The 14,285-nt window shown below is 37.9% G+C and overlaps 1 protein-coding gene across 3 annotated transcripts in view; it reads right to left on the bottom strand.

The window, feature by feature from the left end:
- Positions 1–14,285, bottom strand: part of WDR7 (WD repeat domain 7) — a 400,989-nt gene that overhangs the window by 377,244 nt on the left and 9,460 nt on the right. For all 3 annotated transcript variants that reach the window (XM_030925915.1, XM_030925916.1, XM_030925918.1), the window contains exon 2: positions 10–181. In XM_030925915.1, the coding sequence (XP_030781775.1) occupies positions 10–168 (159 nt within the window). In that variant the 5' untranslated portion in view covers positions 169–181. The remainder of the gene's footprint in view (positions 1–9; positions 182–14,285) is intronic.

Raw genomic sequence — 14,285 nt, 5'->3', positions numbered from 1 at the left:
AATACTCACTTCCAGTTCTACTGAAAGATCCCAGAGACATATTTGTCCATCGTGGCATCCTGTTACGATTGTGGCCCCATCATCTGTTAAAAGCACAGCTGAGATGCAATGTGTGGGCGCTTTTCGGCCCCAAAGAACAATGGGTAGAACAAGGCTGTTTCCTGCCATTGTGTTTTCAAACCTGAAAATGTTACAAAAATTGTCAGATATTACAACATTTCTCTCAAAAACATGTTATATATTTTTGTTATAAAACCAACAATTTGAAAATTATCATATATTTCTGGGAGTAAATTGCAGCTACTTAAATATTTATTATTTTCAAAAAATAACTAGTTTGTCATAACTCTAGATTCAGGTGCTTACAAAATAATATACAATCAACACCTGCGAAAAGAAAGAAACAACAAAATAATAACAAACAGGTCTTTACCCCAGGCATTTGCAGTTTTTAAAATTTACTAATGAAAGGCCAATGACTTCAATACCTCATATTTACCTAGGACTTCACAGTTTACAAAGCACTTTTATGTATACTATTCCATTTCGATTCTCAAAACAGCCTTTTGAGGTTGGCCGACTAGAAACTGAGGCATAAACATGACCTGCCCTAGGACACGGAACTAGCAAGTCATAAAACTCAAATACAAATCCTGACCTTCAGATCCCAAGCTGTATGCCTCCATTAAAAAAGACAGGTCAAACTGTTCTCAGAAAGTCTGGTACACACAGACTGTACTGTACCACTACCACTAGAAAATAATTATGAAGAACTTTTCAAGTCCCGGAAATTTTTCTGAACATTGTATGTGTGTGTATAAATATAAGTACATATATAAACTCAACTAATCCTTACAACAAATCAGTAGGTAAACACTATTATCATTCCTTTTTCATAGACAAAGACACCGAGGCACAAAGTGACAAGTGATGGAGCCCAGATCAGAACCCAGGCGGCCTGACTTCAGAACCTGTGGTCTTTCTTAATCTGCTAGGCTACTGATGACAAATGAGGTCTCCAAAACCGTAATAAATACCAAGGCCAAAGAAAAACTCAGTCCTGTTTCACACTGTGCTAAACATTTTCAAAACTTTGTTCAGGGCCAGGCACAGTGGTTCACGCCTGTAATCCCAGCACTTTGGGAGGCCAGGGTGGGTGGATCACCTGAGTCAGGAGTTCAAGACCAGCCTGGCCAACATGGTGAAACCCCATCTCTACTAAAAATACAAAAATTAGCCAGGGCATGGTGGCGGGTGCCTGTAATCCCAGCTATTTGGGAGGCTTGAACCCGGAAGGAAGAAGTTGCAGTGAGCCAAGATTGCACCATTGCACTCCAGCCTGGGCAACAAGTATGAAGCTTTGTCTCAAAAAAAAAAAAAAAAAAAAAAAAAAAAATTTTGCTCAGTGAGAAACCCATTCAACCACATTTACTCCAAACCTATTATGCCTGAAGGTCATGAATGTCTTTTGTTGTAAACTCTGAACCTTGAGGGAAGAAAAGAATGTCTTTGTAAACTCATTTCTCCATTAAAGAAAAAAATGTAGTTTCTGGTGAAGGGATTTAAATTTGAGATACTAATCAATTAACCAGAGCATACTGGAGTTTCTTGCAGGAGAGCACATTTGAGGAAGTATTCCTTAATACAACAAAATTAAAATCTAATTGGCAAAACAATATTTAGGGGTTAAAAACTGTGGTTAAAGACCTAGATAACAGGAGTTCAGAGAAGTTAGAAAAAGAAGACTGGAATAGTCAAAGAAAGTTGCATAGAAGAGAGGACTCTGATAGATCTCATTAGATACTAGAGGTCACCTATAGCCTGAGAGATGGCCAATCAAAAGGTATAATCATTAAAGATAAAATGAGGCAATGGCCAGGTGCAGTGGCTCACATCTGTAATCCCAGCACCTTGGGAGACCAAGGTCGGCAGATCACTTGAGGTCAAGAGTACAAGATCAGACTGGCCAACTTGGTGAAACCCCATTTCTAGTAAAAAATACACAAATTAGCCAGGCATGGTGGCACATGCCTGAAATCCCAGCTACTTGGAAGGCTGAGGCAGGAGAATCGCTTGAACTCAGGAGGTAGAGGTTGCAGAGCCAAGATCATGCCACTGCACTCCAGCCTGGGCAACAGAGTGAGATTCTGTCTCAAAAATAATAATAACAATAATAATAATAATAATAATAAAATAATTAAAGAAATAAAATGAGGCAAGTAAAAAACTGAATGACACTGGAATGCTTACTAAAAACAATCTATATTATATCTTTTTTTGTTGTTAGAAGCAATAATTTTCAACACTTTGCTTCCCCAAAAACTTCATCTCTTTTGCTACAAGGGGTATACATTTAAAGAAAATATCAGAAGTCCACTTCTTGTTAGTAAAACCCTATTTGTGTCATGACAGTTTCATAAACTACCATGACACTAACAATTATTTCCATATTCCTATTTGACATTAGAAAATAAAACTAGGCTGGGTTTGGTGGTGCACACCTGTAATCCAAGCAGGAGGGGAGGTAGAGACAGGTGGATTGCTTGAGCTCTGGAGTTCAAGACCAGCCATCTCTACAAAAAATACAAAAATTAGCCAGGCGTGGTGGTGCACTCCTGTAGTCCCAGTTACTTGGGAGGCTGAGGTGGAAGTCTCATCTGAGACCAGGAGGTGGAGGCTACAGTGTGCCAAGATTGTGCCACTGCACTCCAGCCTGGGTAACAGAGTGAGACCCTGTCTCCAAAAAAAAAAAAAAAAAAAAAAAAAAAAAAAAAAAACTAGAAAAGAAAAGAAAAAGAAGCACAGAACCAATTTTAATAAATTTGGAATATCATATTCCTGGCTGAATGATATATTCAATGATGACTTTCTCAAAAAAGAGAATATGGAAGGAGTTAATTTTCCATGGTGACAACACTCAGTTTTAACTTATATCACTAGCTGGGCATGGTGGCTCACGCCTGTAATCCCAGTACTTTGGGAGGCTGGGGCAGGTGGATCATGAGGTCAAGAAATTGAAACCATCCTGGCCAACATGGTGAAACCCCATCTCCGCTAAAAATACAAAAATTAGCCGGGCATGGTGGTAGGCACCTGTAGTCCCAGCTACTTGGGAGGTTAAGGCAGGAGAATCGATTGAACCCCAGAGGCAGAGGTTGCAGTGAACTGAGATCGTGCCACTGCACTCCAGCCTGGTGACAGAGCGACACTTCGTCTCAAAAATAAAATAAAATAATAAATTATATCACCAAAGATTTATCTCAAGTAAATAAGTACTAAACATGGAACACAACGTGCTGAGATCTGGAAAGAACACCATTTCTCTAGCTGCTTGGCAACTCGTACTCAGTACATACTCCCTGGCTTAAAGAGAATGTAAACAGACTCAGGACTACGGAATATAGGGTACTAAATGCCCCAAAACATTTTTTTCTAATACCTTAAAAACCTAATAAAAATGAAACTTTAGAAAAGCCACCAGAAGCACTAATGAAATAATGTGAAATAGAGGATAACATGGCTTATGATGATAGAACAGTATATGACAATCAAAGGCTTCTAGGAAAGACTACCAGCGAATTGGCAACCACATAAACCTAATTCTAAGCAGTGGATCAAAACAAAAACAAAACAAAACAAAACAAAACAAAAATGGGCAAATTAGCCAGGACCTAACCATTTAATCAGGTAGATCACAGGAATCTAAGTTTGAATTTCTTTAAAATGAATAACGGATGAGCCAAGACACACTAAACTACCAACACAAGGAAGTTTTTCAAGGAGATAAAAAGGGCAATGTAAATCCAGAGCATGCAGTTTTTCAGTCATCACCATTCAACCAGTCTATGTGTTAGTTAATAATCCATGTTTAACGTTGCCAACATTATCACCTATTGCAGCAAAAAAGTTAAATACGTTCCAAAAAGCTTTATATTAAGTGAAGTAAGCAAGTCACAGGACAGGATTTATTGGGATAAAAAAAATTCTATTTTTATGGAAAATGCCAAAAGCAAAAGTGATTGAACAAATGACTAGAATACTCTGTTATGGTATTAATAGAAACTCTAAAATAAAATTACCTTACTATTTCTCCAAAATATATATAATATATTCAGATTTTGCAACTAATACATTGAGGGCATATGCTTTCAAATTTCAACATGATCTTACAAATTGATATGTTCTTAGACTAGATGCTTCTAAAAACAAAATAATACTAGGAACATTGAGTTTTCATTTATGTTTGTACCAAAATCTGGCTTAAGTTACATTTAGAGACTGTTTATTCAATTGAAATGTTTAAAAGATAAAGCTCTGGAGTCAATAAATATCAGTAGTTCTAGATTCTACTTCTCACTTTGTCACTGATTATGCAGTCTTTGATGATACTCATTTCTGAGGCTTAGTTTTCTCACCAAGTTATTAAAATTAATACTGAATCATTTCTAAGTCAACAAATCAAATCATAAGGAAACAGGCGTTTTAGAGATAAAATTTCAGTCATCTCTTTTGATTAATTTCAGGTATTGCTTTATTTCCCCTAATTTCACCTATTTCTCAGCTCTGTATAGAAATAACTTAAAAATGCTGGACTCCAGTCAACAAGAGCAACAAAAATAATACCTGAAAGAACAGTCGGCCTACAATCAGAAGACCTGTATTCAAATCCTGGCCCTTCTATGTGATCTTGACAAAGTTATCTAGAGGTCTTAGTTTCCCCATCTGTAAAAGACAGATAACAATATTCTCCTCCTCTCAGAAAGATGTCATAAAGATCAAGAGGCCATATATGTAATGCAACTAGTACCATACCTAGCACATGGCAGATGCTCAGTAAAGATTATTTTTTAAAAAACACACACACAGATTTTGCTACTTCTTCACATTCTGCTTATACATCTACAGGTTTCTTCCAGCACTTAATATTCAATAAGGTTGGACTTTCCAACGGGTTAATACCTTTCATTGACTTTCTGCCAAAGTATAAAAGTATTACTGTGTATGCTTGTCAAACACAATTCAAATTGTGCAATTGTGCAATGCAAATACAACAATTTAGCTCTGTATTACTTTATTAGAAATAATACTACCAACTTCCATCCCAAAACTAAAATGGCTTTCAAATAAAATTTCAAACTCCTAATAATTAGTAAACATTTTAGAGCAGCATTTCTCAGGTTTCCAGTTCATGTTAATACCATGGTAGGTATAGGTATTACAACAATTAATAAAATAGACTGTTCAACTATCCAGTGGGGCTTACATACATGTAAACAATTACCACAGAGCATGAGAGAAGTCTCAAGTCATACGGAAACACAAAAGACAGATTCCCTAACCTAGACTTCAGTGGGTCCAAGGATTCCTAGAAGAAATGATGACTAGAATGAGTAGGAATTAACCGGAATAGGCTCAGGTATAATCACATGTTCAAAGGGCCAGAGGTATAATTATAATCTCAACTCTTTCTGAACAGTAAATAGTAGGGCTGACATTTAGAGTAAAAAGGCAGAATGGTGAAAAAACAACCAACTGCCAACACGCATCAGATCACAAGGGGCTTCTTGGTAAGACATTTTCAAGAGTTTGGACTTTAATTTGACAGCAAAGGGAAGCAGGTAAAGTGTTTTAAATCTGACATTGCTTTTCAGAAAGATCACTCTAGCTGTGATATAATAGAGAGGGATAAAACTGAGGACCTGAAGACCAATGAGGCTATTGAAGTTCTGCAGGAGAGAAATGGTGGTGCCTAAATTTATCACAATCTCTCATTACTTATTTCTGGGGCGTCTCTGTTAACGGCACTCTCCACCACTACTCTTTCAAGTTCCCTGGTTACAAGATGCACACTCTGTGTACTCACTACCAAATGATGCTTAGCACAGCATCTACCACATAGGACATCTTTAATAAACAAATGGTGAAGGGTATGTGTGGTGAGAATAGTACTAATAATACTAACATGAGAGCTACTTTAAAGATGTAATAGATAAGACTTGATATTCAACACACCAAGGTGATCAGGACGCAACATGGATTCTGATACAAGTTTCGCACAAAGGTACTTTGAGGATAAAAGAAAAGAAAAAGCAGTTTTAAATACTGAAAGCTTTCTAAGTAAAGGATGGGCATTAATATTACAATACTGATGCCTAGGGAAGTATCGATAATTTAGATTCCAACATGGAAGATACATTATTCTATGCTTAACCATAATTTATTAACCCTAGGTTTGGGGATGAGAGAAAATACAAGGTTCCACACTGATCTTCAGTTGGGCCACATTGTAAAGAGACTTAATGGTCCAATAAGCAGATATCTACACAGAGAAGCAACATGCTCAAATTTTTTGAGATAGTATGAAGGTTGGATTAACACAGAGAAACAACTAAAGAGGGAGAAAACAAATAATGATGCTACTGAAGTCTGGGTGCTAAGAAGCTTAGCTAAAATTAGAGTACTGAAAGAAAAATAGCAGATATTACAGAGGAAGAACAATAAGTCATGGGGGTTGGTGAAATACGTAAGGCCACAGGCAAGAAGACTATTGCTTTCCAAACTGGGTGGTAAGGAAAGAGGTAGGAGGGAAGAATAGTGAGGCGGAGGAAGGAAAGTGAGAGCAATGATGCTAAAGAGGAATCTGGTCTCTAAAAAATTGTAACTCAGAAAGTATTTTCATAAAATGATACCAGAGACCTCAACAAAAACTGTTCTATGTGAATGGTAAAAAGGCAATGAGCTTTTGCCAAACCAAGCCATTTTAAAAGTTTATGAAATAGCGCTCTGTCTCCTGCTGTTTCGCTTTTATTTTTTATATTTAAGCATTTATAAAAGAAAGGCTTTTAGAATTGACCAAAAAAAAAAAAAAAAAAAAATAGCCTGGTTTCCCAATCTAGAATGGAGAGTATAGCTGCTTACCATCCTGGGGATTTTATATTTGGGTGGATATTTAGGTCTGTTAGCAACTCTCTCCAGATCACACAGCAAATTGATCTCAGAGCTCAAAGGCAAACACAGATCTCCTGGGTCCTAATGAAACACTTTTCACTATCCTATATTGTCTTCATTTACCACAAGATTCCATTTATCAGAAAGCTTCATTATCCAGGCATTCTGGTTAATCAAGATTTTGCCAAAACATAGTACTCATTAGAAGATAAATGGTACTGCGGTGTTTACAGATAAAATCATATGATGTCTGTGATCAGTGGCTCTGGGAGAGGGAAGAGAATATGGGCTAAGAGGCATTAGAAGGAATGAAGGTGAGGCCGGGCATGGTGGCTGATGCCTGTAATTCCTGCACTTTGGGAGGCTGAGGTGGGCGGATCACCTGAGGTTGGGAGTTTGAGACCAGCCTGGCCAACACAGAGAAACCCCATTTCTATCAAAAACAAAAAACTAGCCCGACATGGTGGCACATGCCTGTAATCCCAGCTACTAGGGAGGCTGAGGCAGGTGAATCGCTTGAACCTGGGAGGTGGAGGTTGCAGTGAGCCGAGATCGTGCCATTGCACTCCAGCCTGGGCAATAAGAGTGAAACTGCACCTCAAAAAGAAAAAAGAAGATGAAATAGTATCACAAGTATGATGGATGCTATGTGCCCAAATCTTCCTTCGGGAAGGAAGGACTCAACTGCTGAGAGAGTTCCCAGCAGACAGGCTCAGGTTATCAGCACCACTAAGGATTGCCTCAGCCCAAGAGAGATGGCTTATCCAAGCTCTTGTACCCTTCCCATGGGACAGCTCACATCCAGTGACAGATCAATATGGAAATATAAAGGCCAGACCCCCTCACAATTCAGGATATCTCTGAAGGGTCATCCCATCTTCAGAACTTCCCCCAGGGTCAACTGAGACTCCTCCGAGACTCATCACAACCAAACTTTAACCCGGGGCCAAAGCTATTTCCTTTCCCTAGGTGTTGATCCCAAGAGTACTCCCTAATAAGCCTGAGTCTCCATCTCAGATTCTGCTCGCCAGGGAACTCAAACTGTGAAAGTAAGTATTGAAGGTCTTTTTAGTGCAAGAGTGTGCATTATACTGTTCTTTCTACTTTTATATGTTTGAAAATGTCTATAATTTTTAAAGGGTACCTGGAAAGAACTTCAGTGTCCACAAATAAGGGATTAGTTAAATAAATTATGATAAAACTTTATAATGGAACACTGCAATATGAGAAATAAAACAAACACCAAAATATACAGTGGGTACACACACACTTTGAATAATTCTGGAATGATATCGAACAAAAAAAATCAATGACTGCCTTTTAAGAGGAAGAATAGGAAGAAGAGACTGGGCTGAGTAGAATTCCTAATTCTCAAGATAAATTCCTGGGTCTTTTTTTTTTTTTTTTTTTTGCCCGACCATTGTGTTTTTCATTATAATATAGTTAAATAAAATGCCCTAGATACACCTACACCAAGTTCTTCTTCTTCATTTTTTTTTTTTTTTTTTTTTTGAGATGGAGTTTTACTCTCGTCACCCAGGCTGGAGTGCAGTGGTCCGATCTCGGCTCACTGCAACCTCTGCCTCCCAGATTCAAGGGATTCTCCTGCCTCAGTCTCCTGGGTAGCTGAGATTACAGGCACCCGCTGCTAGTCGCAATTAATTTTTGTATTTTTAGCAGAGACGGGGTTTTGCCATGTTGGCCAGGCTGATTTCAAACTCCTGACCTTAGGTAATCCACCTGCCTCAGCCTCCCGAAGTGCTGGGATTACCGCCATGAGCCACCGTGCTCAGCCACACCAAGTTATTTTGTTTTAAAGTTGTACATATGCACACCACATGGGGTTTTGAAAATACATTTAACTTTAACAAGTATTTATCTTTAGCCTATAATCTTTTCAAATGCTAGCTCCCTTCCACTGTGAGTGCCCTGTCCTAAGCCACATGATTTACTACTCCTGCTACTCCTATTTTCACTACACCTTCCAAATGCTTGATGCATAACACTCATTCATTTGTACAGCCTATGTTTCTCAAGGATAAAATCTGTAAATCTAGCACCCTTGTTATCTAAGCATTATCAAGTAAACTGCATATCTGCACCTAAAACGCTGACTTTTACTACTGGTCAATATGTATTTATGGAATGAATAAACAGAGAAAAACAATAACTAGCATTTATTGAGCCCTCACTATGTGCCAAGGGCTGTATTAAGGGTTTCACGCTCAACTTAAATTTAACTCTTGAGGAAAAATGTCTTAAAAAAAATCCTCCTGAACTCTGCAGAAATCTTCCTCCTTTAATTATGTTCTCACCATCTACCATTTCAATCTATTTTATAAGTTAACCTTTGCCCTTCAAACATGTCTACAATTTTTTATTTTTATCCAAATACCTTCACTGGCCTCTACTTGCAACCCTAACAATCTCTCTCCCTCTCATTAAAATTAGCATTTTGAAATCTGTGGTCTTTAACTTGGTGCTTCCATTTCCTCAAGTACTCTAGTCTGGACCCTCAAAAAGACGTAATTTAAGGACACTCAAGATCTCCCACTACAGGAAGGGGTCAACAATCCTTCTAAAATGACACTCCAGGGCAGAGCTCTCCCATATTGCAGAGACAAGCAATGCCTTACAAGAGAAGTGAGAAAAGAGGATGCTTTGACATTAATCGATTTTTGATATCTATTCTTCCTAAGTCCAGTTATCTTACATGTATTCTATAACTGCTAGTGTGACTTTGCTGACTTTTTGCAATACACTCTCCTTTTTTCTGGTACAGCAGACTGTCCCCATTATCTTCTTCCGGTTTTCTCAGCTTTCTTCTACCTAGACGCGTGAAGGCCTAGAAAGCCCTCAGAAAAATTCCAAAGACTTAACCTTGTTGCTTCATGTTGGTTTTTTTTTAATTTGATGTGCCTTTAAAACTTATTAAATGAAATCACCTTTCTCTTTGTGATTCCTCCCAAATTTTTATTATGAAAAATTTCAAATATACAAAAGTTCAAAGAAGAATATAACAATCACTCAAAAAATAATATCCTGTCATATTTCCCTTGGCAATGTGGTATATCTACATATATGCTGTGCATATATATGCATGTATATATGCTGTGCATATATATGCATGTATATATGCTGTGCATATATATGCATGTATATATGCTGTATATATATGTGGTGTATATATGCTGTGCATATGTGTGTGCTTTTAAAAAGTCTGTGCTGTGCATCTATATGTGTATGTATTTTGTGTGTATGTATGTGTATGTAGAACCATTTGAAAGTAACATATACATATCATGATGATTCACCCCTAAATGCTTTTAAAGACAGAACTTAAAAATAAGGGCATTCTCCCTCATAAACACAATACCATTATCACACTCACTATTATCAACACCATAATCATTCTCTAATAGCATCTACAAACTAGTCCACATTGAAATTACTTCAATAATCTACAAAATGCTTTTTATAACGTTTTCCCCGCAAATCTGTAAACAAAATAAAGTTTTATGCACTGCATTTGGTTGCTGTTATGGACTGAATGATATGTCCTCCCAAAATGCATATGTTGAAGCCCTAACCCCTAGTTTATTTGTGTATTTGGAGGTAAGGCCTGTGAGAAGGTGATAAAGGTTAAATGTGGTCGTAAGAGCAGGACGCTACTGTGATAGGGCTGGTGTCCTTGTAAGAAGGGGAAGAGATACAAAAGCTCTCTCCCTCTCCACCACTGTGAGGACATGGTGAGAGGGCAGCCATCTGCAAGCCAGGAAGAGAGCCCTCACAGAAAATAAACCTTCTGACCTTGATCTGGGGCACTTCTAGCCTCCAGAACTGTGGGAAAATAAAATGCTGTTGTTTAAGCCACTCAGTTTGTGGTCTTTTGTATGGCAGCCTGAACAGGCTAAAAAAGCTATTATGTCTCTTTAGTTCTAGAATAATCCCACCTTATTTTTTTAATACTAATTTAAAAAAAAAAAAAACAATTGTCTGTAGAATGTTCCACATCTGAAGATTTTTCTGATTGTTTTTTATGATATCATTTAATCTGTGCCTCCATCACCTGTTTTTACTACAAACAAAATTGGATCTAACAACGTTTGCCTCAAGCGAACATTGTTGGCAAGAATACTCGATAAATGGTGATGTACACTTCACACTGCATCACCTCAGGGAGCACATAACATCACATTGTCCTATGAGCAACAATGTTCCCTTTGACCATTTGATTCAGGTGGTGAGTACCAGATTATTTTCACTGCTACTGTTTTTGTTTTTCCTTTTGAAACTATCAATGACCTATGGGGCGATATTCTGATAAGACCATCCTGTTCCACACTATCCCATGTAATATTAGTAGCACACATGATTTCTAAAAGCTATAAAACAGTTAAGATTATATACAAACTAGTATCAGATCAATGTTAATTCCTCCACCCTGTTTGTCTAGCTCTCAAATGCAAAAGCAAGACGTATTTCTATCCTAGCAACAGGGCGTTTTCACAGGATAGACAATATGTTCTCAGTCTGTGTACTTCTTGTGTCCCAGGCAGGCCCCCTGTGACTTGCAGACAAAAACAAACTCAAATTTTCTCTCATGAGAATGGGCACACATGAACTGGCATAGGCCTTAGCTACCCACCTACCAATGGGGAATATGAGAAGCAAGTACTAAACCCTAAACAGCTAAATGTATTTGCCACAGCTGCCGTGAAAGAAGTTTATAAAGGTTTATTCAAATTCTCAGAGAACATTCCCATGTCATTTGTCAAAAGAGTGTACCCAAGTGAAGATCACAGTATGATTTGATGAGGATGTGATCATTAAGATGATGTTTTGTTGTTGTTGTTGCCGTTGTTCTTTTTGTTTTTGTTTTTTTGTGTGTATGTGCTGGTGGATTTACCACCAATCGATTGAAGACTTGGAAAACAAACCTGAAGCAGATAATGAAGACTCTGTTTATTATACTACAATGAAACAGCTAGGTCATAAAAACACACTAAAGAAACTACTCAGCTGCTTCCTTATAGCAAAGTGTTTCCAGAATTTAAGAGCTGAAGGGACACAACCTTCTGAACACTTAAGCAGCTGACAAGATTACACTTTCTTATTTGGGTGGTTAAGAAATATACTGTACTCTCAATGAGCCTGACACTTTAGGACTGCTTGGTTAAAGGAAGTTCCAGTGTTCAGTTTCAAAGGAACATGTGGAATGAGCAGATGGCAACAGGAGACTACACTTATTTCTTATTGCCAAACAGCCCTGAGTGCATGAGAGACAGAGTTTGAAGAACTGCAGAGCTATCTGGTCAAAAATAAATCACATTTTAAAAGTGATTCATAGATTTTGAGTCCTATAAGTCATGTTTTACATTTCTGCAGGTGCTGTTAGAATGACTGAACTCTTCTGTTATGCTCTATCCATCACCAGCCTACATCAATTTCAAGAGTTACTGATTAAGCTAAAAGCCCATTATGCCCACCAAGACCTTACTTTTTAAAGGAAATTCCATTTGGTTGAATCAACTTCAACTTTCTCCTGCCACCCACCTCTAATCGCATTTGCATCTCCAGTCATTCCAATTTCTTCCCTTACGTTGCCATCAAAAGTCTAAACTGAGCACTGAACTTTCTCATTGTATATAAATTGAATTAAACAGAAAAAGAAGAAACAAACATGCTTCCCCAAACTGGAAGCTGAATTGTCACATTACTCTTGGAATCACTAAAATAAGATGGGCAACTGTGAAGGTATGAAAGTCACACTGACTAGAGCGGAGCCCAGCTCTCCATTTCCATTTCAAACTCTGAGAAAATATGTGATGTCTCAAGTTAAACTTCTCATTTGTAACATTACCCTCCTCCTGCTCTGCCTGTCACAAAAAAACTGCCCTTGACACAGTCACCAATGACCTCCCCACTGTTAAATCCATTACCAAGTTCTAATCCTTATCTTACTTGACCTAATAACAATATTTGACATAGTTCATATTCTGTCCTTGAAATAAATACTTCTTTACCTGGCCTCAAAGCCTTCATCTTTTCCTGACTTTCCTTATTCTTCTCTAGTTTTAGTCTCTTTTCTTTCTTTCTTTCTTTTTTTTTTTTTTTCTTTTTACCTTTAAATGTTGGCATTCCCAGAACTTAGTCCTTAGACTTCTCTTCTCTGGCAACACTCACTCCCTCAATGATCTCATCAAGCCTCATTGCTTTAAATACCATCTACAGGTGAAGTATCCCTTATCTGAAATGCTTGGAATTGGAAGTGTTTTAAAGTTTGGAACTTTTTCAGATTTGGGGATATTTGTATTATACTTACAGGTTGAGCATCTCTAATCTGAAAAATCCAAAATCCAAAATGCTCCAATGAGCATTTCTTTAGAGTGTCATGTTTATGCTCAAGAGTTTTGGATTTTGGAGCATTCTGGATTGCAGATTAGGGATGCTCAACCTGTATACATTGACAGTTTCCCAATTTATTGTGTGAAACGCTTTTCTGAAATTGAAATCCGTATGTCCAGCTGCCTACTCAACATCTCCTTTTGGATAGCTAGTAAGTTTCTCAAACTTGGCATGTCCAAAAGTGAGCCCCTGATCATTCCTCAATCGTGCCCCTCCCAGTCTACCCATCTCAGTTATTGGCAACTCCAGTTTTATAGCTATACAGACCGAAATCCTAGAATCATCTTTAGTTACTCTCTCACACATACACATTCCATATCCCAATCCATCAGTAAACTCCACTGGCTATACCTTCAAATTGTATCCAGAATCCTGCAACATCTTAACATTTTCACTACAACAGCCCTGTTCACAATCAGCATCTTCCACCAGGGATAACACAACAGCCCTCTATCTGGTCTCACTGTTTCCATCTTTGCTCCCCTGCAGTCTCAACACAGCACATAGAGTAATACTATTAAAAAAAAAAAAAAAAATCATGCTGTGATCACATCTCAAAATCTTCCAATGGCTTCCTGTCTCACACAGAGCAAAAACCAACTCGACATACAACTGCCTATCCTATATGAGTGAGGTGGTTGTTCTCTCCCTTGCTTACTCTCTTCCATCTGCCCTGATTCATTGGTGTTGCTCAAAGACACCAAGCAGAATCTTATCTCAGAACAGTGTCCCCCAACCCAGCTTCCTTCCGGCACACTCCCTCGCCCTCTTCAAATCTCTATAAAATATTACCTTTTTAGTGAAGGGTTTCCTGACCATCATAAATTGCAAAATCTACCACTCAAACAAAACACTTACAATCATTTAACATACCATATGTTTATTTATTTATCATCTGCCTCTCCTGCCGTATGTTCTTTTTTTTTTAT

Source organism: Rhinopithecus roxellana, chromosome 21, assembly GCF_007565055.1.
Source record: "Rhinopithecus roxellana isolate Shanxi Qingling chromosome 21, ASM756505v1, whole genome shotgun sequence".
Classification (NCBI taxonomy): domain Eukaryota; kingdom Metazoa; phylum Chordata; class Mammalia; order Primates; family Cercopithecidae; genus Rhinopithecus; species Rhinopithecus roxellana.
Note: the sequence above shows the minus strand (reverse complement) of the source record. Positions and strands in the feature narration are given on the sequence as shown.